The sequence below is a fragment of the Rasamsonia emersonii genome, assembly GCF_000968595.1.
Source record: "Rasamsonia emersonii CBS 393.64 chromosome Unknown ctg1118621759973, whole genome shotgun sequence".
Taxonomy (NCBI): Eukaryota; Fungi; Ascomycota; class Eurotiomycetes; order Eurotiales; family Trichocomaceae; genus Rasamsonia; species Rasamsonia emersonii.
The window spans coordinates 1-21,948 of NW_013563314.1; the positions used below are offsets into that span (position 1 = coordinate 1).

Consider the following 21,948-nt stretch of genomic DNA (forward strand, 5'->3'; position numbering starts at 1 on the left):
GCCTACAAAGCAACCCAGGCACAGCAACATCATGCCTCCAGAACCTTGCAGGACGATACCCAATTCCACAATGGGGCGCATCGCGACCCCAGTCTATCATTGACCGTGCCGCTGTCGGAAAACCAGGGGTTATCCAGCGAATATGGCGATATGGATGTTGGGGAGCTGGATGCAATGGTGCTGGAGGATGGAGACGAGGTTCTGGAGAATAACGGTGCCATGGAAGGATTGGAGCGCCATGAAGCTCCCATAAGGCAGCCTGAAAGGCATCCTGATCAGCCAACCATCCCTCAACCCCAACCGCAGCCCCAGGAAAGACACTATGCTTCACATAATGGCGGCAATGTTCGTGGTGAATCGCATAGCCTGGCGGACGAAGTAGCGCAATTGAGAGCTCGTGTTGAAGAGGTACGGCCACAACACTGTTCTTGAAAACGTGCAATGGCTGACTATCACGTAGCTTAGTCGCCAAAATGAGAGAATGGAGCAGGAGCTGGTTGCAGCCAGGAACAACGCCCAAGCCAAGGCAGGAGAGGCTGCCATCTTACGTTCCAATCAAGCAAATCTCGTCAAAGAATACGACCGCCAAATCGCTGCATTACAAAAAAGACTCACCGAAGAAACGGAGAAGCACAAAGGAGCGCTTCAAGCTGCGGAAGCCGACAAGGGGAATCTCGCCACGGAGAACGCGTTTCTGAGGCAAGATCTTCGCGAGGAAACTTTAAAGTTGCATACCTTGAAGGCGAAGAACAAGGCAGAGGAAAAGGCCCCGCCTGTGACGCCAAAGAAGACAAGAGTCCTCCCTTTTCGAGATGGATTCGAGGATGATGAAATGGCAGTCTCGTCCCCTACGAAATCTCCCGGTGGCCGGTCCAGACGAGGAACTCCCGTCGTCCCTGGAAAGCGGAAGAGAAAGGCCAGTGATGACAATCCCATACCGATTGCGTCACTCGAACTGAGTCCTGCAAAACCCCCGGCAGTGGATGAAGCTCGTCCAGTAGAAACAGAACAGACCGCACATGGCAAGGTTCGACCAACCTTTGGGGAGGAAGACTGGAATCTACAGTATATGCAACGGATCTGGAACCACCGGACGCCTCCAAACACAGAACGGGATATCGAAGTTATGGCGAGGATGGCATTCCCCTCTGAACCAGGCCGGAAGCTTTCTTCGATTGTACTGGAAGAAGCATCCGTCCTTGGCTCAGGTAACTACGCGGTGGGTTTTGCCAATATCATTATTTCTTTGTGGTCGCGTGCTTTGAAAGAGAAGTTTTACCAGCCGATCCCTATGTTTATGGCGATAATAAAGTTCATTCTGCTCCTGGATACAGCGTCGATCGCCCCAAAGCTGATCGAAAATCTTGTTCCTGTTCTTCAAGTCTCTGTGGAAGTCAACGCAACTCCTCGGTTCGAGCATTCTCCTGTGTCAAGTCGCAGTAAGGGGCAGATCCGACAGACCCCGCGGTCGGAACTTCATGACGAAGTTGACTCGACGGAGGCTCTGGAAATTTTGTATCTTATAGCCACAACGTGCCGCAATGATGAGAGCCTCCAAGAAAACTTCTGGAGAAGTATTCGATTCGATTTCATACTAACGATGCTTAACTGTCACCAGCTGGTCGACGATATCATCATTACCTTGAATATTCTGCCGACGAGCATTCGTCCGAATTCTTTCGGGAGTATCCAAGAAACCGAGGAAGAACAGAGAAAAATCGAGGGATATCTTATTGATCGGGTGGCGAATCTTTTCAGTGAGAACATCCAGGTAGACGAGGGCCGGGAGCCGTATCGTCCCTCGCAAATCTGCGAGATGCGTCTTGAAGCGTTGGCATTTTTCGAGATGCTGGCCTTTTCAGCTCCCGATCCAGCAAAAAACCATGGCAATGCCATGATCGCCAATCATCCCCTCGTGCTTGCTCGGCTCTTTCGGTCGATGCACGATGAACTGGATGCCCTATATACCGAACCCCCAGAGCACAAACTCCGCACGGCACTCGTGAACAGACTGATGCACTTGATATACGGGGTGATCCAGAACAACGGTGGCGTCGACCTGCATTCCAAGCTGCGACTTCTATCGGGTGCGACACAAAAATATCGCATCGTCCTCTCACGACTCGCGTTCAGCGAGGGCGTGTATCTGGAATCTGGGATCTCCGAAGAAACGATGGAGATGGCTCGCCGCTTGCTGGAAGACGAAGACATGGATCCTGAGGAAGCCGAGGCTATATTTGAGGCCTTTCCCAGCGGCGGACGTCTCAGTAGCATGGACGATTCACAGCAGAACGAGTGAGCGCGACTGCTGACTTCATTTGCATATATACGGAGTTAATAAGAGGGACAATAGAACGGGAAATAGCTATGCATGTAGAGCTATATTTTTCGTTTTTCTCAGCGATGATGAGATATGAATGAAATGAAACCAGATACCCTTGATGACAAATGTGTACGAATCCTTCCATATAACAATGCAACATGTGTAAATTAGAACTAACAGGCCATATTTCTCTATTGCCTTTCAGCAATCTCAATGTAAATGTGACACAAACACACACCCACACAACAACAACCCAGGAATTTGACAATACAGTACAGATGACAAAACAAGAACACACCCTCTCTTTTTGTTTTCTCCCCTTTTTTTCCCTTTTTTTTTTAATTACCGACGACTGAAGAAAGACGTAATAGCAGACCAAATCTCCGGAATGACCCTTAACAACTCAAACACAAGTCCACCACAGATGACAAAAGCAAGGAGCACTAGTTATAAATCGTCCTTGTTAGTAAAAAACACAAAAGACATATCTTATATAATGCGATATAAGTAAGTATGTAATGTATGTAAGTAACATACCTACCCACCCCGTCGAAATGGGGGACTTTAACTTCTCTTTCTGCTTGAGAGCGCTCTTGGGCTTGCCGTGCTTTGCGGCCTCGTGGCGCGCATATTTCTCATTTGCGCGCTTTTGTTTTGGTGTTTGGACCTGTGGTTTGTAACTCTTTGTTTTAGTATGTCGATTATCAAAGTAGTAGGTAAGTATGTCGATAATGTTATAAAAAAAGATTGGATGATGATGATGTTTACCATAGTTATGTATGTATGTTTATTATAAGTATACTTGGCCTCTTTCTTCCTTTCTTCCTTCCTTTCTTTCTTGGAGGCTGGATAAAATCACACAACCTGATAATCTTTTGATGATCCTTAAGTTCTCAAGATCCAATTGCTGAGCCAGTCGAAATTAAAAGTGAGAAAAGAAGAGAGGATGTGGCCAGATCGTGACTTTACGTATTAAAGGGGGTTGGAGAACTGGAGCTCTGTTAACAACTTAACAGTATGGTTATTTCCAGGTGGCCAGTACTTTAGACTCCGTACTAAACGGGCCGAACTTGGTTAATTACTCCTATTTACGGAGAAGATGACTAAGCTGTGATATCACGCTATTCCTAATGAAGGAAGATACCAGAGTTCTCGCCACGCGACAGTTGAAAGCAAGTTGATGCGTCTCGACTCACGAAGACGAGGACTAGGAGTAATAATTTGACTACTACGTACTGCGTGGAATTCTTACAAGATAACGGTCGCATTCTAAGAGGACAACAGAACTATGGCAATACAGGTTATACGAACTGATTAAAAGGCCATGACCTACGAGGTCAAAATAGAGAGCGCTTTAACACGGTAAAATTGATTACTGCCTAGCTGAGCTAATTACTCCGTAGATACACTCTCAGTTTGGGGAGCACACAAGCTTGTCAAGATGGAATAGGACAAGAGAAGAGGACACACTAAGACTGCAGTCGAGAGACTAAAACAGCCTGTATATGGACACATCAAGACAGAACTCTACTCCACGACTATCTCTTCTCCAAGCCCTCGCTCAAGGCCAGGGATTGATGAAAAGATAGAGAGTTTCCACAAAGTGGATAGGGGCCAAAGAATACGCCTGCCAATGACCCGAAGGCCGTTGGACGGATTGTTCCGCCACGCTGTGCAATGCAGGGACCAATCCGTGGTGGACCGCCTTCTTGATCGCAGCCACCCAAACAAGGTAAGTATGAGGAAAAGAAAGAAAGAAAAATTCCAAAAGGACGGGGGGAGCAGCGGGTATTTATGTCTTTGGGAGAGGACGCTAAAAATTAAGCGAGGCTTTCTGATTGGTGACCCGCAATAGGCAACGATGCACGTGATGTGTTTGCATTATTTATCTTGTGTCTCAAACTGAGCAAACAATGCAGCCTTCCGGGTTTGACTCACGTGACCTGCTGAGCGATGTTTTTTGAATTCAGATTTGGAAGATCCGCGGAGCGCTGGATGAGCAGGAGAGGAGGTCGTTGTCCGGTTACTCAACGCCGTCACCATGAGGAACAGGGCTACGACGCCTTTGAGCAAGGCGGTAAGTCTGAAAACATCTCTTCTATTTTCAATTGAACCCCAATGCTATTCAGCTACTGACGTTGTGTTCCCCTTTTCCGTCAGAAAATCCGGCAATCATGGAGCAAGTATAACCTATACAACCTCTATCGATTCCGCTCTCCCCCAACTGGGAACAGAACATTCTTCCAGCAGAAATGGGCTGCCAAGTCCGTGGCTCGAGCGTACCATGGCGAGCAGGTTCGCGAGGGTCTATGGACTCGCATGTTCTCCCGCCGCATACGGAGTGTGGTCCCCATGAACCCTGCGCAACTTGCCCAGGATGATGGATCTCAGATTTCTGCTGGTCGCGGTTCTGGGTTGGAAAAGAGACCAGATGGCCGAAAATCTGCCTCCTCTCCCCCACGGACGCCGTACATGCAAATGACGTTCGCTCCGCTTGAACGGCGATTAGACGTCGCCATCTTCCGAGCCATGTTTGCAAGCAGCACGAGACAGGCCCGGCAGTTTGTCATTCATGGCGCGGTTACCGTCAACGGGCAAAAAGTACGACATCTCTTACAATGTATTGGTCGACGGTCAATGGACTTGATATGCTAATTTTCTCTGGCAGATGAGACACCCCGGCTACCTTCTCAACCCCGGTGACCTATTCCAAGTCGATCCCGAACGCGTCATGTATGCCACTGGTGCTCCGAAGGATAGGAAAGAGCGTCGCGAAGGACGGCTGGCCAGGAAGGCTGCGGCCGAAGCAAGAAAAGCTCAGGCCGAGGGCTCTGCAGAAGGCCAAGCAGCCGAAGAGACGAAGGCCCAGAACAGCGATGAGAAGCCTGCAGCGGAAGAAGAGTCCAAAGAAGTGAAGGACCCTCGAGAGACCTTGAAGACACTCCTTAGTCAGGCGAAGACAATCTTGTCGAAGGAGAAGGATGTGCTTCCGGCCAAGCGCAAGCAGGAAATCCGCGGCTTCCAGAAGGCCGTTCGAAGCGTCCTCTCTCGCTCCGGCTCGAGCACTGTTCTGGCTGACAACCTCGAAGAGCAATTTTCGGAACTCATGAAGCAGCTCAAAGTGAAGAAGGCCGAAAAGAAAGAGGAGAAGAAAGACGAGAAGAAAGAAGACAAGAAGGAAGACAAGAAGGAAGACAAGAAGGATGAGAAGAGTACCCAGAAGGACTCTGAGGCTGCTAAGAAAGCTGAATCATCGTCTTCAGAGCCGGCGAAGCAACCCGAGACCAAGGCAGCTGCCAACGTGGAGGGTGTTAGCGAGCAACTGAAAGAGGCTTTCCAGAAAGCAGCCCAGGATCCTGAGAGCCTGGACGAAGAGATGACATCGGAGCTCACGGACGAGGAACTCGATGTTTTGAAACGGGCTCTCGAGCAGCTCCGCGACAACCCGATCGACAGCACTAAGCCCTACGCGACCCCTTGGCGCCCTCGCGATTATATGAGCGCCTTTGCCTTCATCCCTCGCTACCTCGAAGTCAACCAGAACATCTGCGCGGCCGTCTATCTCCGGCACCCGGTGGCTAGACCGGGTGTTGCAGAGGTGCCCACCCCGTTCCCCGAGTCTGTTGGACAGGCCGCTTTCGCGTGGTATCTGCGCCGACGGTAGATCCGACATGCATGCATGCCATGGCTGCCAACTTTTTGTTCTGTTACGCCCTATTCAAGTCGTTTTGTATTACTGGGTTTTCCATCCGCGCGTGCTCGTAGATCTTCATGGGTCTGTCCTTATGGGGGTTTCGGGGCATGTTGACCCGGAGCGAGTCGTTTCTGGAGTTGGTTAATAACTTATGTACTGTACAACATAGCACGGTAGTTAGTGTAAATGTATAGATCTGAACTCCCTGGTCAAGTCGTGCTGTACGTCGTATACTAGTCCAATTTGAATGAGAATCCAGCTTAAATTAAGTTACTTTGAGGTGCATAGTTAAGGAGGACTGAACAAATATAAGGTCAAACAACACGATTGCTAGAATTGCCCCTATCAATATACTCCAACAGGAATTAGATTGTCCATCTACAGTACAAATTTCCTTCAAGACACTAAATAAATAAAATAACAAATAACAAATAAAAGAACATGGTAAGTAAAAAAGAAAACAGCGTATCTTGTAGAGATTACGCGTTAATATATACTTTCTAATTTACTAGCTGGGATGTATTCCTTGGCGTAATTTGCCAAGCCTTGCAGTTTCCACTGTTGCGCGCCAGGTGAAAATATCCGTTCTGAGAGAAAGAGCAGCACGCGGAGCTGCCAAGCCGTAACTTTCAGTCCTGGCGGCGAATTTTTCATTCCTTGGTCCTGGCTTTATCACCGTCTTTTATTATCAACGGACTCTGTACGTCGCGACGCGACTGGTGCAAACAAACAAGATACAGGATAATTAATATATTTACGGCCATGTTCCCGTGGCAGGGAGATCCCGCGTCGTCTGTTGGCGCCCAATCGTCCCATCATCCCTCTGGTGGGAGCACTTCATCCTTCCAGGTGCCCCAGCTGCGATGGCTCCCTTCGGTGTTGCAGCGCAACCAGAACCCTGGTTCTTCGTCTCCGTCTACACTACGGCCAAGGGTATCGTCCATCTCACATGTCGTAGACTCGCCCGCCGCAGAGACCCCTGCCGCAGAGACTCCCGTGGAAGAGACTCCGGGAGCGCAATCAGATGAGCCCAACTCGGGCAGTCGACCAAGCACCAGAGATGCAGCAGCTGCAGACACGGAAGAGCAGGACCCAGACTTTGCACCGACGCCACAGGTCAATGCTTCTGAGGCGGACGGTGCAGATAATACGACGACCTCCGCGTCCGCTTCCACGGCCATCTCACGTCCCGAGGATCTTCAAGATGCATATGGCTCTCGCATTCATGGAAAGCGCCTGACGACAAAGGAAGAGGTGTCGCTCTTCAAGATCTGTAACCGCCATGCCGCCACCTTCGGAGAGCGCAACAAGCTCTGCGAGTGGTGGAGGACAGTGACGGAAGAATTCACGCGCGAGTACGGCCATCCGTACTCGTGGCATTCCGTGCGGCGCAAAGTCGAGATCGTCACGAAGCAGCGGATGAAATTCCTTGCGGAGCAGAAGGAGAACGGCGGAGAGGACTTGTCCAACCCGCAATGGCGTGAACAGGTCGATGCCTGGATCCCGAACTGGGAGCGATTCGAGGAGGCGGAGAGGAAGCGGATTGAGATCCGCGACTCGCGCAGAGGGAGGAAGAGAAAGGATCGCTCTTCGGACGTCCTGCCCTGGCAGTCGACGCCAGAGAGATGGTCTTTCTCCAGCCCTGCCCACGCAACCAACTCGTCTACGCCGGGGACCACGGCTGCATCTGCACCTGCACCTGCGCCTGCACCACCGGTCTTCCAGACTCCACCAGGTGTGAAGTTGCCTGCTGGATACGACACCATGTTTTCGAGCCAGAGACAGCCTGCCGTTCAGCCTCAGCCTCAGCCTCAGCCTCAGACGCCTCTGGCTGGAATCCGAGACGCGGCATTAGGGGCAGACCAGAACCAGAGCGTGACATCAGCCGTGTTGGAGACTCTCAGCAAGTTGAACAAGCACTTGGACATGGCCGCCTCGCAGCAACAGCGCACAAATTCATCACCTGTTGTCTCTGCCTTGACAGGAGCAGCAGGAGCAGCAGCAGCAGGTTCATCATCCAACAACAACGAAACACCAACCAGGGGAACAGAAGACACGTCCCAACAGACGACGACGACCACAGAGAACGGGACGTCATCGCAGCAGCTACCAGCATCCGAAATCGCCAAACTGAAAGAAGAACTCAAAGAGTCGCTAAAAGAAGAACTAAAAGAGGAACTACGCAAGGAATTCGAGGCCGAGCTGAAAAAAGACCGCGCACAGCTAGAAGAGAAACTAGACTCGATTCAGCAGACGCAGGAGATGATTCTGGAGATGCTCCGGCAGGAGCCGCAGTAGTAGTAACCTAACCAACCCTTTCTTTTTGGCCTCGTCTCCTCTCTCTCTGTCTTGCCTTCTTAAGTCCCGTTTGTCTGGCTGGCTGTTATCTAGCTATATTATTGTTGTCTTGTGTTGTGGATGTACTTACTCACTGATACCCCTTCTTGCCAATCTCTCCTACTTACCGCCAGTGTCAACTTATTTTATTTTATTGTATTGTATTCATGGAGTCGTGGAGTCGTGTCATGTCATTGTCATTGTCATCGTCATTGTCCTTCTATCAATTACCTACCTAGGTAGTCAGTCGGTCTGTCTGTCTGCCTGTCAGTCTGCCCATATACACTATTATGTTAGATGACACTCAATTAATGATAATAATATACACAAGCAGTAGCAGCAGCTTTTGCTTTTCTATTGAACACATGTTTATATTCGTGTGAGATTCAATCGTACTGTACATATGTATGTAAATTACTTACTTACGTACGCTATAGCATCGCATCGCATAGTATAGTATAGTATAGGAAATGAATAAATAAATAAATGCGAGTATATGTGTATGTGTATGTGTAGTGTGTATGAGTGTGTGCATTGGCTAAATTACACATATGGAAACAAAACGAAGATATAGGTTAGTTACTATTAACTCCCTTCGTCCAACTCAGTCCTATTAACCCGCAGGCGAGGTTTATGTCTAATAGTAGAAAGTCTCGTCAACGGTACGACCCCTCATCCAGAGAGGCTCGCTGCCGCGGACATAAATGTCCTCGAACAGGATGCGGCTGGTTGGGTCCGGAGGAGCCATCTTCTCGGCCTCGGCGACCTCCTCGTCGACAAAGTTGCGCGCGTCCTTGTCGATGGCCTTGAGCTCCTCCTCCGTGACCACCTTCCAGTCGAGCAGCTTCTGCTTGAGACCCGCAATCGCGTCGTGGGTGCTGCGCATCCGCTGGATCTCCTCACGGCTACGGTACGTCGTACCGGGGTCGGACATGGAGTGACCACCGTACCGGTAAGTCACGTACTCGTACACCAAGGGGCCCTTTCCGGCGGTGGTGTACTCGCGGCCGTACTGAACGGCAGCCTTGATGGCGAGGACATCCATGCCGTTGACCTTCAGACCAGGAATGTACTGACCACGCTTGTAGTAGTCCGTCAGAGCGGAGGCGCGAGAAGCGGCGGTACCCATACCGTACTTGTTGTCTAAACCGGCCATGTCAGTCATCGCATCAATCAGGGGAAAAAAAAAATAAATGCCAGTTCAACTTACTCTCACAACCGAAGATGGCAGGCAGGTTCCACAGCTTTGCCATGTTGAAAGCCTCAAAGACCTGACCCTGGTTGGCAGCACCATCTCCATACAGGGTGATAGTAGTAGTCTTCTCGCCCGTGTATTGCTGCGCGAAAGCCAACCCGGCGCCAACAGGCACCTGCGCTCCGACAATTCCGTTACCGCCGTAGAAGTTGGGGGCGAACATGTGCATGGAGCCTCCCTTGCCGTACGCGATACCCTCACGACGACCCAGCAACTCTCCGATGATCGACCGGACGGTACCACCGCGCATGTAGGCGAAACCGTGGCAACGGTAGGCAGTAATCAGCTTGTCAGCCTTGGTGATAGCGTGCTCAATACCGACGGCGACAGCCTCCTGGCCAGTCGACAGGTGGCAGAAACCCCGGATCTTCTTTTCCTTGTACAGACGGTCCGCAGCCATTTCCATGCGCCTGCAGAAGACAAGAAAAATTGTAAGCCAGAGGTACAAGACTAGAAGAAGCAAGTCGCAGCTGTTTCGCACCTTATCACGACCATATCGTGGTACATCTGCTTCAGCTCCCTCTTGGTCGTCTCCAGCGTGTACGGAGGAGGGTCGAGCTCGTACGTCTCGAAGCTCTCATCCGAGAGCCTGACCGTGAAGGGCTTGTCATCCTCCTGGAAGCCAAAATGGTGATCAGCCTGCGTTTCAAGCAGACAATACATCAAATATAGCTTTCGCAAAAATCTCAGATTACCTGCGGGATATCTTCAGCATGCGACGAGGCCGCATCGGTGGTAACAGAGCGGCGAGCGGCGAAGGGAGCAAGGGCCTGGCGTCTCAGAGGCGCGACCTGGCGCGCCCACAAGGCTCGGGAGAACATGGCGAAGGAGAGAGAGCCCAATGGACGGTGATGAAGCAGCTGCGAAAGGGGGAGACCGCTCTTCTCTCCAGCGGAAAGTTGTTGTTGGGGACAAGCCTCGCCGAGTTCCGGCAGGGGCGTGTTATGTAAGCAGGAGCTAGACCAATTCGTCGACGCCGGTGTGAACGATGCAAACACGGCAAACTGATAGCATTTACAGTAGGTATTGTCTTGGAGGACTCAAGAGGATTAATTTAATAGATTGTATGCCATGTCATACATACATACCACAGAAGATCTTGTCTATATCTCCGAGAAGAATATACAGAAATCGCTCTATAAAGTTCGCACGCTACTGCTAACCCAAGTATATATACCAGATGTGGCATCTCCATTACCATCCCCATGGGCCACGGTGAAAAGCGTCGTGGAATCCCTGCACTGTAAAATCCAGAAAATAAACCATCAGCGGTCATGTTATAGCTTCTTCTCCTTGAGAAGACACTCACCATATCGGCCAGCAAACGCACATCCGCTATTCTCATACAACATCTCGGCCTTCGGTAGCCTGCGGTTGTTGTTAGAAATCACTACCCCAGACTCAGAGGAGAGCAGTCTTACCATCCGCGAATGGCCTCCATTCGGTTATAACTCTGCCGGCAAATCAGTTCCTGTCTTTCCCGGAAGAGAATGCAGATCTTACCGATGGGTGTGTTGATAGGAACTGGGGTGGAGCAGCCTTCTCCGCCTTTTGCATGCGAGCCCAGCTGCGTTATGAGATTAGCTGCAGCTCATTCTCACTCGATGGATGCCAGATAAGGCAGAATTTTTAAAACTTACAGTCTAACGGCAGCTTCGGGATTGAAGCACGCCTTAGACATCATCACTGGAAATAAAAGGTCAGCACAAAACGCAGTGATCTGGTCGCAATCTCGAGAACGCACGTAGCCCAATGTTATCCGCTTCAGCCTGGAAGAATAGTCAGCTGCCAGAACAAATACCCAGACACCGCGCCAGGACTAACCTCTTGCGTCCTTGAGTTCGGTAAACTGTAGAGAAGATTCATCAACATCGAAGGGATCTGCCCCGAGACATCGAACAGAGTCGAGATGGCAGCCACTACAACTAGAGCGATAAAGCTCCCGCTCATCCGCTCTGCAGGATGGTGCGCAACAACGTGGGCAATCTCGTGGCCCAACACAGCTGCCAGTCCGTCCTCGTCCTGGCAGATAGGCAGGATACCGGTGAACACAAAAACCTTGCCTCTGTGGAAGTAAGGAGTCAGACAATGCCCCTCGTCAAGAGCTCCTCAGAAACCTACCCAGGCAAAACAAATGCATTCAGCATATGGTCGTCATGTATAACATGCACTCTCCAATCCGCTCCCGGAAGCCCCGACTGAGGAATCAATCGCTGCAGGACGCGATTCACCATGACCGTGTACGGATGGTTAGCCGGGAGGATATAGCCATGGTACTGTCGAAGAATATCGCGGTAATTCCGCTCTCCGAATTTCAACTCTAGTTCGGGAGAGATGCAGTTGAAACGGCGTCGACCGGTCATCTAAAAAAAAAAAGACCGCAGCGTCAGTAAAAATAAATGACAATAACGAAAAAAAAGAAAGGCCAGGAATGACTGTCGTATTCCATCCTTACCTCCACCGTCTCCAAATTATAAAGATAAAATCCTCCAAACGCACCCACGGCCATCAACAGATATCTGTGCTGGACGTACCACGGTGGCCTGCCGGGGCCCTGGCCTTGGCCCTGCCATTGCCATTGTGGCCAAGGAGTCTGCGGCTGTCCAAATCGTTTATAAACATACCTCTGAGTCGCAGGGGCGGAGTAAGAGAAGAACCGAACGCGACTATTTCCCGCCGGACGGAAGAAGAAAGACAGGGACGATCGGCCTGTCGCGCGTTGATAGGAACTCAGCAGTCTTGGTCTTGAAGAAGATGACGCATAAGCCGAGCGACGAGCAGCGTTTCGGAAGAGGCTGAGCAAGGAGGAGGAGGAGGTTCTGGCGATGGCCTGCATCGTGCTGGTGCCGCGGAGCGCTGTAGAGTGTATGATGGACGGGTGGCTGCTGCTGCCTGCTGGTCAATCGACGTCCGCGATTCGGACAGCTGATAAAAAGAAAAGGAAAAACTTGTCAGGAAGAGACAAGTTCATATCAATCAGCAGCGCTCATTGTCGATTCGTCATGTTGTTTGGTAGGTATTCGAGGTCGGTGCTTATCGAAGCTCCTGTGCTGCGGCAGCGGCAGCAGGCGGACCGATGAAGTCAGTCCGGATCCGCAAGGCTGGACCAATTACCGGATTGGTCCATAGTATGTAGTACTAGTACAGACATGTGACGCTGGGGAGTGGAGACTGCAGCCCTCAGGAATTGTATACTATACAATCTAGACTTCTTGCTATTCGCCAAAATCTGAAGAAGAATGGATGCAAATCAATGGACGATGATAGATTCTAGTCCTAGATCATTGCACGCTCTAAACACTGCCATGCATTGAGTTAGCTGCCTGCTTCCTTAACAGGTAAGCATCTATTTGGTATGATCTAAAATCCGCAAAAAGAGTCGTACGAATACGATTGGAATCGGCCTTCTCTGGTGTAAGATACTACTACAGACCTACCTACCTAGCTAGCCCAGGTAGGCACAGTTAACTACATTTTGGACGGTGCTACTACGACTCGTTTCGGAAGTTACGATACGACTACCCAAGTTGAAATCATGAAATATTACAGAAAGGGAGAGAGAGAGATTGATGAAAAACAACCTGCGTTCAGGAAAAAAAAGCCTCAAATTTATCTCCACAAGAAATGGGGAAGAAAAACAAGGTAGAAAAAGGGGAATAATCAAACAAAGTATCACCAGGACAGAGCAAACAGAACAGATATGGACGTACAAGGGGCAAAGGGAAAAAAAAATACACACACACACACCAAAACCAAGCTGGCCACAGGGGAAAAAGCAAGAATCCAGAAAGGGAAAAAAGGAAAACCGATCAAGACAAAGGTAACGACCGAAGAAAAAAAACCAACAAGGATAGACCATCCCGGGTCAGCTAGAAACAGAATACCTCCAACCGAAAACGTGACACTCCCAGGATAATAAATACAGACAGATATACACACCCTATGTCCATCCAAAAAGAAAAAAAATATTGGAAAGGGAGCATCAGAATTGTGGCATCACGCTAGAACAGAATGGTATCATACAAGGGTGAACAAAAAAGGGAAATCAAAAAAAGGGGGGGAGGAGAAGAAGAAAAACAGACGCATGAGCCATAAACAAAACGAGCCAAAAAATAGTAGGGTCATCACAATAAGACGTGCTTCGAACTTTTTGAGAGAGGGAGAGGAGGGGAAATGTGAATCATTTCATTCTTCAGTCAATGCATCATCACCCATTTCGCGCCACTCCTTCGATCGCTCCGTCAATCGCTTCACTCCAGAGACTCTCTCCGCCCAGAGAGATTCGGACGGTGTCCTAAACGTGAAGGCCCGTTGCGAAGAGATCACACCAATGGCCTGGAGGACCGCTTTCCGCGAATCCCGTCCAAAGACCGCCGGGTGATTGATCCATTCCAGAGCCGCCTCCAGGTCGGCATCCAGAGCAGCCATGATATGTTGATCGACTGCAGCGACGGGGGTGATGGTAACCGTGTCAGACGCCGCAGACGAGTTGCCGTCTTGGAAGTTCGATGACCGTGGAGATGACGAGCCCGGAGTATCGCCGGCACTGCCCGAATCGCTGGCCCCTGGGCCCTTGGCACCGGGGGGAAGAGGAGGCAGTCCACCCTTGCCGAGACCCTTGAGGATACTGCGAGTTTCGGTCAGGAGGTGCTGAGCACGGTCGTTCTGTCCACGTGAGACGAGGGTAAGAGCCCGAGTCAGCATATCGGATGTGAGCAGCTCCATGCGGCGCTGCACAATGGATGGATGAGGCGGAATTGGCGGCGTAAGCGGTCTGCCTGGCTTGTTGTTGTTCTTGGGGTTGGGCGGCAACATGGTGATTGCCAGCAAAGACGGCCGGGGAGAATGGGTCAAGTGGCCATCACGGAGAATGTCCCCGTAGGTAAGATCCGCCTGGATCAATGGCACTTCTTCTACACTGACGACCCGTTGCTCATCGCCATCTGGCCCACCTCCGAGAGCTTCCAATCCCGACACGATGCTCTCCCACGGGTCTTGTGGTACGTGCTCTTGCGACGAATTGTCTGGCTGGATGACAAGCTGGACCAAGATATCTGTCCGTAACAAGTCAGCACTCTGGAATCAACGAAAGGGATCAAAGGACTGATGTGAAGGAAACTCACCTCTCTTATCGCCAAATCTCAAGTCACCCAGAGCGGCTTCCGCATCCTTTCCGGTAGCACGCTTGGTGGTGTGAAGCGCGCCACTGATCTTAACAAACTTCGCAGGAGAGCCCTCAGGCAAGCGCAGTTTGAGTTTGACGTTCTGGTGAGACGTGGTCTGCAGCGCGCCCAGGCATCCAGCGACACACTCCCGGAGCATCATCCAATCCTTCACATACGTGTAACATGCCTTGGTTCGGGTCGAGAGCTCGATCAGAGTGTCCGGCTTGTGGGTGAGGCCCAGGCCAAAGGAATGGATGCCGACCCTGCGACGAGAACGTTAGCAACCAGATCAACCTTTTGCTTTGTCGGAGGGAGACGCACTTAGCAGCTTCTGCTCTTGACACGACAAAATCCACGCTTTCTGGATCGGACGTGGAAGAGTCACTGATCAGGATGATGGTGGAGATGGGATTGGTCGACTTCCTCTGCATCAGCAGGTCCATGGCAACGTTGGCTCCGTCGACCACGTCCGCACGCAGGCTCTTCTGGCCGACAGGACGCAGAGAGTTCAAGACCTTTCCCCAGCCACTCCAGGTCTTCGTGGTCATTCCGACCAAAGGCACACCACCACCGCTGGAGCCAAAGGTCACCAAGCCCATCCGATCGCGCGGACCCAGGTTCTGGACGAGGAATTTCAGCGTGTCACGGAGAAGGGTGATCTTCAAGCCTTGCATGGACGAGGACACGGGAATCACGACGACCAGGTCGAGCGGGACATGGAAGCTGACGGGGGCCGGATCTCTCGCGGAGTTGCTGTAGTCCGTCAAGGCCGTGTTGTTGGACTTGGCAGCGCCATAGGAAGAAGTAGCCGATGACTGCCGCTTGTTGGTCTTCAGAGTGCGGTAGTCATCTTCTTCAGCGCCCGAGTTGTCCACATCATAGTCCGGATTTCGCATGGGAGGATCCGGATTGTGAAGATCCAGGAGAGCTCGTCGCCAGATTTCCAACTGGTTACGGTTTTGGAAGCGGAGGTGGAAGCAAGGCAATTCCGAGACGGAGAGGTTGAGAGTCAGAATGGGTTCATCTATCATAAAGATAGTCAGATAGATCCGGCTTTAACGTCAATTGGACCCGGGTGTTCTTACCTGAGGCAGCCTCGACCTCCCGAAGATGCTTCTTGATGAGGATTGACCCCTTCAACGTGCATCTCGTGTTCTTTCGCCTCTGACGGCCATCCTCAAACTGGATGGGTTCCGCGTTCTTCTTCTCCTTCACACAGATGAGCATTTCACCAAAGAGGTAGCACTCCAATTCCTGCCACGACTCCCGGTCCTTGCCCACCCGCAGGACACCATGGAGACGAAGCTTGCCGAACCTGAAACCCCCCCCCCCCCAGTCAGTACAACAGGTTGATGATGAGACATCCAAAAAAAAAAAGGAAACGCCTACCGTTGGAATTCGAGGCCATGCCAGTTGTCCACGCGACATCGCAATTCCTCGGCGATTTCGTCGAGATTCTCCTGGGGTTCATAAGGGACCGGCCGGGATGCCGACGACGACACGGTCGGCGACCGGACGGGACTGTAGACATCCTCCGAAGGGAGCGGATCGCTGGGCTGCGCGAAACGCAGATCCTCCATGTCTGGACGCCATTGCCCGTCGGGGACCTCCACCGTGACCAGGCACGTCAGGGGTTGCTGCTGACGCGAGCGGTTCAGGGTCGGGAACTCGCTGCGCACGGTCACAATGGGAGCAGGAATGGGATTTTTGATGGCACCGGATCGCGGTACATCGGATTCCATTGCCTGCACGTCGTAGTCATGCTTCCTGCCTGTCCCGGGGTGCTGGCCGTCATTGTAGTCAGGGGACGAGGCGGCACCAGTAGCACTGCTATCATTCCGGATGTGCTGTCGAGACGCCATTGTAAAACGATCGACCCGACTGGCAGTTTCAGCACGGCTGTCACGCCGGTAATCACGGCCAACAGACCGGATACTCTCCTCGTGGCTCATGGGCCGGCCGCGACTGCCGGTCTGATCCCATGGAGTCGGAGTTGTGAGCCCACTCCGCTGCGTCGCGGTGTCGCTCATCGTGGCCGAGCGCACGATATTGCTCAGTTTCTCTGCAAATCAGTTAGCGATGCTCTCTGTTTTGATCCACTGGTCGCTGGGCCAGAGCGGTTTCCTTACCGAGATCCAAAACATTGCCTCCCCTGCTGGTATCCAATCCCAGCGGCGCATTGCATGACGGACAGTATTGGGATTCGAACTCCTTGATGTATTCGTAGAAGCAGGCCTCGTGGGTGACATGGCCGCAGGAGAATTGGAGCACCCTCTCGCCGCGCAGAGTGTGCTCCAAGGGTTCCTCACAGACGGCGCATTCACTGCCCACAAAGGTCCTCTCCCGCCGGGTGCGCGAACGATCGACATCCATCACCCCAGCCATTGTCTGACCTGATCTGGAATTGAACAACGCCTGAGACCGGTTGGAAGGAACAGAGCTCTCCCACCTCGACCCGGACGCGGCCGGGGAATCTCTGTAACTCAGACTCGAGGGAGCGCGGTGGCCGGAGACAAAAGACTGGTGCGAGAGGCTGCTGCCAGGACGAAACTCGGAGGGATTGTGCGAGGGATGACGGAATGATCTCGTGGTCGTGATCGAACCGGTGCGATGCCTTTGGGAGGGAAGATCTATTACCATCAGGATATGGTCCCCGTCAGTGACTTTCGTCCTGGGGAACCACTACACGACAGCGGGCGGAGAAAAAAAAAGAAGGCACCCCAGACGGGAGAGTGAATGGTCAATGGGGAAGAATGGAGGGAGAAAATGAGAGACCAGACAGGAACAGGAATCAGAAGAGCCAGATCGAGGTGAGAGGGAGAGGGATGGTAGAGAGGGTGAGGGAGAGAGAGAGAGATGGACGGGTGTTGCGATGACAGGAAGAACAAAAAACGCATGACACATGTCAGATCCAAGAAGCAGGACGGCGCTACGTACCAAACGGGGACTTGTTCTTGGAGCGCCCAAAGAGAGAAAAGTCAGACAGATGGAGGCCCGATTCGTTTCGAGGCACTTGGTCCGATTTGGGAGAGGACCGATGCTTCCACATGGGCCCTGGGGGAGGCACTCGACGTGCAGAGGCGGGCGCACGATCGAGGGGGAGGAGGGGAAAAGGATGGAGAGGCAGGACACAAGAAGCTCAAAAAAGCGCCCCGGGCCCAAAAAAGGGAATGCAAGATGGAGAACACGACAAAGAAGAAGGCGTGCGAGCAGTGAAGGATGATGGTTAAGCAGCTAGCGGCAAACGCAAAAGGTGGCTATCCAACGGCGCTTCTGGGTTCGCAGACAGCACAGAGAGGGCTGTCTTGGTTAGTCAGGGCGTTAGTTAGCTAGCTCGCCCAGGACAGCCTGGTGAAGGCTGGACCGGGTTGGGGGAGATTTTGCGCTGGAGAGCAGCGCAGCTCAGGGGACAGTCCATGGGAATCGTTGCACCGGCGCCAGTACGGACCGGCGGGCTGGCAAGAGCCGATCCATCGCGCCGAGCGAGGGGGCGGCGGGGAGTGGGCCAGCCTAGGGAACGCAGTACAGTCAGTACAGTCAAGACTCTCCGTGGGCCGCTAAGGGGCTGCCCAGGGGGCCTTGCTCTTAGGGCAGGCTCATTAACGCAGCTCTGGGTCGGAGCTTTTTAGGTTCCAGGCGACTGCAGGCGACGCGCTAGCGAGTTCCAGTAGCCATGAGATCCAGGCGGAGAGCCCCACCCTTGCACAGTGTTATTATAATTTATGGCGCGACTGATCGAATAGTCAAAATAGCACTGCAAAAAAGAAGCCCCAGAATCACTCAGATGGCGCCGTGTCGAGGCCTGTGAGAGCGCAGACATAACCTGCAGCCCAATGCTGCCCATAGACAGGGTGCGGGAGACGCTGTACAGTACTTCCACTGCCATGCCATGCGCCGGGCGTGGCTGCACGGGCGAAGTCGACTAGCGGCCTCGTGCCTGGACTTGGCACCGGCCCCTGGCCAGGCCCGTGCAGCGGAGATGCAACACCGCGTGGTCCAGTGCCCACCCGATCGCAGCGTGAACGGCGTCACCCATTATGATTCAAGCACTCTGCTGGGCCACTGCTTGCGCCATGCATCTGGGTCTGGAAGTATTACTCTGCAGGGGCCTTCATCCTGCACCAACACGTTCGACGAGTTCGACGAGTTCCTGACTAGTACAGCGTCTACTCCATTCTCCTGCCAATTATTATAGCTATAGGTAGAAATTGCGAGATATCGATTAAATCAATTCAACCACTACTCTGTACAGTCTGGCGTAATACAGCTCGCCTCCGCTCGAAGGATTCGATCTAGATATCGAAGGATTACTCCATTGAGACGATTACCTTCCTGAAACGTGTTGGCAGCAGACCACTAGGTATTTCCTGTTGCGGTGTGCGTCTGGCCAGAGCCGACAGGTGATCCTTGCTCCTTACAAGCGATATTATTGCATTGCCTCCATCGCCCACTGCCGTCGGAACGAACATGGACATTGTACTCCGTACGCGACAGAATCAACCTGCAGTCCCACGACGTATACGCCGTATTCAGTACAGATTGCTGCTTATGTCTGACATTGTCTGTACTTCTACTCGTCAAGACTCAAGTCAACCGTCTGTCAATCATGATAGGACCCACAAGAGCTTGATCGCTGCCGGAAGGATGCGCATGCTGGCCCAGAGTATGGTCAGAGTCAATGACGCCAAACGACAGCTGGAATCACCATATCATGCTTGAAGTTTGCGATCAAGGTGATGACTAAGTTATGCTGGTTGTAAGTTGTAACTTGTGACGCATCGCAATGTCGGCCGGACGAGCTCGGTGTTTTGTCTGAGTCGGGGAGTTCGGAAGCCAGGACCGTTGTGTAGCGGCGATACGGAGTACTCTCCCGTTCGCATCGTTTGCATCGTTCGTATTTCGACCAGTAGATCTATAATTGTGAAGTGACTGTCAGCAGGCAATCTTAAAAAAGGATTTGGATGCTTTGAGTTCTTAGCCCGGAGCCAGGCCTTCGGTTACGCTGCCATTCTCCACCAAAAACAAGGCAACGGAAGGATTTCCGTTAGCACTCAGGCCCCGCCTTAATCGTTCTCTTAATCCTGAACTCGTCATACCGCCTGCCTGGTCGGAAGGGTTCCGGAGATTTTTTTTTACGGGTGTGGCAAGCAGATGAAACTGCTGTGGCTTTCTCAGGAACCCGATCTTCAACTAGACCAGGAGGCGACTGGTGCTTCAGGAGTCAAGACTGTCAGGGAGAACCAGACAAATGGCCAATCCCCAAGCGAGTCGCGTTCCAACTTCGCAAGTTCGCAACCCCTGTGGCCCTGCCGGGCTCCGGCAGTTTTGACCTGACTCTTAGCTGAAACATTAAGATTTTTTAACTTTCCCCCGCGACGGGACCGTTGGGCACACCAAAAAAGCAGCCAAGTCGTCGAACAGGAATGAGTCGGGCGATGATCAGCGCAACGGCACCGGTTTGACAGCTCGCTAAAAGGGCGACGACGCGCTGCAGAACATGCTCGCTATGCCGGGAGCGGCAATGACAATCGTCGCCAGCCCCGTGATAGGCTCAGCCGGATGCCCCGCGCGTCTTTGGCAGCCGTTAATTCCCGTGGCGAAGATCATGACCCGCTCGCATTCTTGGCGGTGTGCGCGGCGAATTAAGGAGAACGAAGATGCTGCGGCAGTCGTCAGGGGTCTGACTCTCTTGAAACCTCTCCATCGTAGCCTCGGCTGATGAAACAGCCTGACAGCTCGATCGTCGCCGTTCACGAAATTATAAGTATCCACGACCACGCAATGGGCGTTTGAGCAGGGAGAAATAAGGTTTTCCCGGAGATATCGCGGCAGCAGATCCATCTCTGCTCAATTCCTCGCCTGCTGGATGCGACGAATCAACGGGGTGGTGAATCTGGTGAATGAGTTTTTGTGACCGCTCTCAGGGGAGATTCTGTCGCACGAGTCGTGCTCAGCTGCTGATCTGCGCCAACGTGGCCGGCGGGACTAGGCCCCAGTCATTTTCAATAGTTCCGTGGGAGAATCTCGATTTTGAGCCTCGCGAGTCGAGACTGTCGACTCGACAGTCGACTCGTGTTCGGGATATTTTTCAGGCAGAGAACGGCACTGCTGGTGGCACTGCAAAATGATTCGTCATGCGAACTCCGAGTCGCTGGCTGTCAGCTCTGTCAGCTCTGTCCAACGAGCATCCATCACATAGACACATTTCGAACTTCAATTAGGACCAGTCTCATTCACGATCTGTGATGATAATGCGTATCAATTGCAACGTGGTGATAACGATATGCTGGTCAGCATGCAGCGTGGAGTGATGCGACTCAATAATTCTCGAGTAGTGCGAAGACACACAAACTATCACTGACTAATACCCACGTGCCAGCGGTCCACTGTCCACGAGGTGCTGGGGCATGTCATGCAGTATACTCGTACGCCAAGAAAGCATGGCTACAGAGTACAGATCCAAGTTGGATATATTTACACGCTGGATCCGAGTATGCCATAGTACAGAGTACACTGGAGTACTCCGTACGAGTGGAGTATTGAAGCAGTCCTCTTCCGATCGATCGACGTGAACGCCCTACTCCTTACTCCGTCGTTCTCCTATCTACCATCACTCCCTAACCCTTACCTATCGCAATTCAATTGCTACCCGGTAGTAGGACAATCTTTTCTACGGACTCCGTACGTAGTTTGCTTGCATGCCTGCATACTTTTTCTCCGGATAATTAATTTAATTAATTACTTTGTTGCCTGCACTGTGCTACCCACAGCATCTACATAGAGTGTATGTACAGGCATCTGTCTGTTCGGCGTGAATTCCATCCATCCAGTCCAATCTAATTAATGATTGTCAGTAATAATCCCCTTCCAACCAACAACAAACAACCAAAACCAACACCAACAAAGACATCCTTTTGAATGCATATTGTAGAGAATTTCAAATTCCCCTTAAAAAGGCCCTACACTGTTATTCGCTGTAGTCTGTACCATGACTAAGCTACAGCCTACAGGAGGTGCTAGTTGAAAGAAGCTGTCATGGCGAAGACGAATTTTTGCAATTTCTCCATGTGTATAGTTAATGACTGATGGCATCGCTAGTGAGTTGTTATGCACATACATGTACAGTAATTACCTACCTATTCACAATGGTTCGTAGCTGCCAATCTATCTATCC

At 51.7% G+C, this 21,948-nt stretch overlaps 4 protein-coding genes across 4 annotated transcripts; 2 read left to right on the plus strand and 2 right to left on the minus strand.

Annotated features, from left to right (window-relative positions):
* T310_1048 (DNA repair protein Rad26) lies at positions 1-2,299 on the plus strand (the record flags this gene model as incomplete). Its single annotated transcript, XM_013476060.1, has 2 exons — positions 1-408; positions 461-2,299. Coding segments are annotated over 2 exons (2,247 nt in total), but the record flags the coding sequence as incomplete, so codon positions are not given.
* Positions 2,300-4,364: 2,065 nt separating this feature from the next.
* Positions 4,365-8,315, plus strand: T310_1049 (30S ribosomal subunit S4; the record flags this gene model as incomplete). Its single annotated transcript, XM_013476061.1, has 6 exons — positions 4,365-4,400; positions 4,574-4,924; positions 4,992-5,983; positions 6,212-6,238; positions 6,456-6,461; positions 6,758-8,315. The coding sequence occupies 6 exons, from the start codon at positions 4,365-4,367 to the stop codon at positions 8,313-8,315; spliced, it is 2,970 nt and encodes a 989-aa protein (XP_013331515.1).
* A 676-nt stretch (positions 8,316-8,991) lies between these two features.
* T310_1050 (Pyruvate dehydrogenase E1 component alpha subunit) lies at positions 8,992-12,188 on the minus strand (the record flags this gene model as incomplete). The annotated part of the gene is made up of 13 exons (XM_013476062.1): positions 8,992-9,497; positions 9,565-10,019; positions 10,091-10,248; positions 10,305-10,613; positions 10,694-10,764; positions 10,919-10,977; positions 11,031-11,062; positions 11,113-11,176; positions 11,250-11,295; positions 11,354-11,378; positions 11,434-11,674; positions 11,731-11,972; positions 12,144-12,188. The coding sequence occupies 13 exons, from the start codon at positions 12,186-12,188 to the stop codon at positions 8,992-8,994; spliced, it is 2,253 nt and encodes a 750-aa protein (XP_013331516.1).
* Positions 12,189-13,794: 1,606 nt separating this feature from the next.
* T310_1051 (von Willebrand and RING finger domain protein) lies at positions 13,795-16,804 on the minus strand (the record flags this gene model as incomplete). Its single annotated transcript, XM_013476063.1, has 5 exons — positions 13,795-14,663; positions 14,733-15,037; positions 15,096-15,798; positions 15,860-16,089; positions 16,164-16,804. The coding sequence occupies 5 exons, from the start codon at positions 16,802-16,804 to the stop codon at positions 13,795-13,797; spliced, it is 2,748 nt and encodes a 915-aa protein (XP_013331517.1).
* Between the last annotated feature and the right edge of the window lie 5,144 nt (positions 16,805-21,948).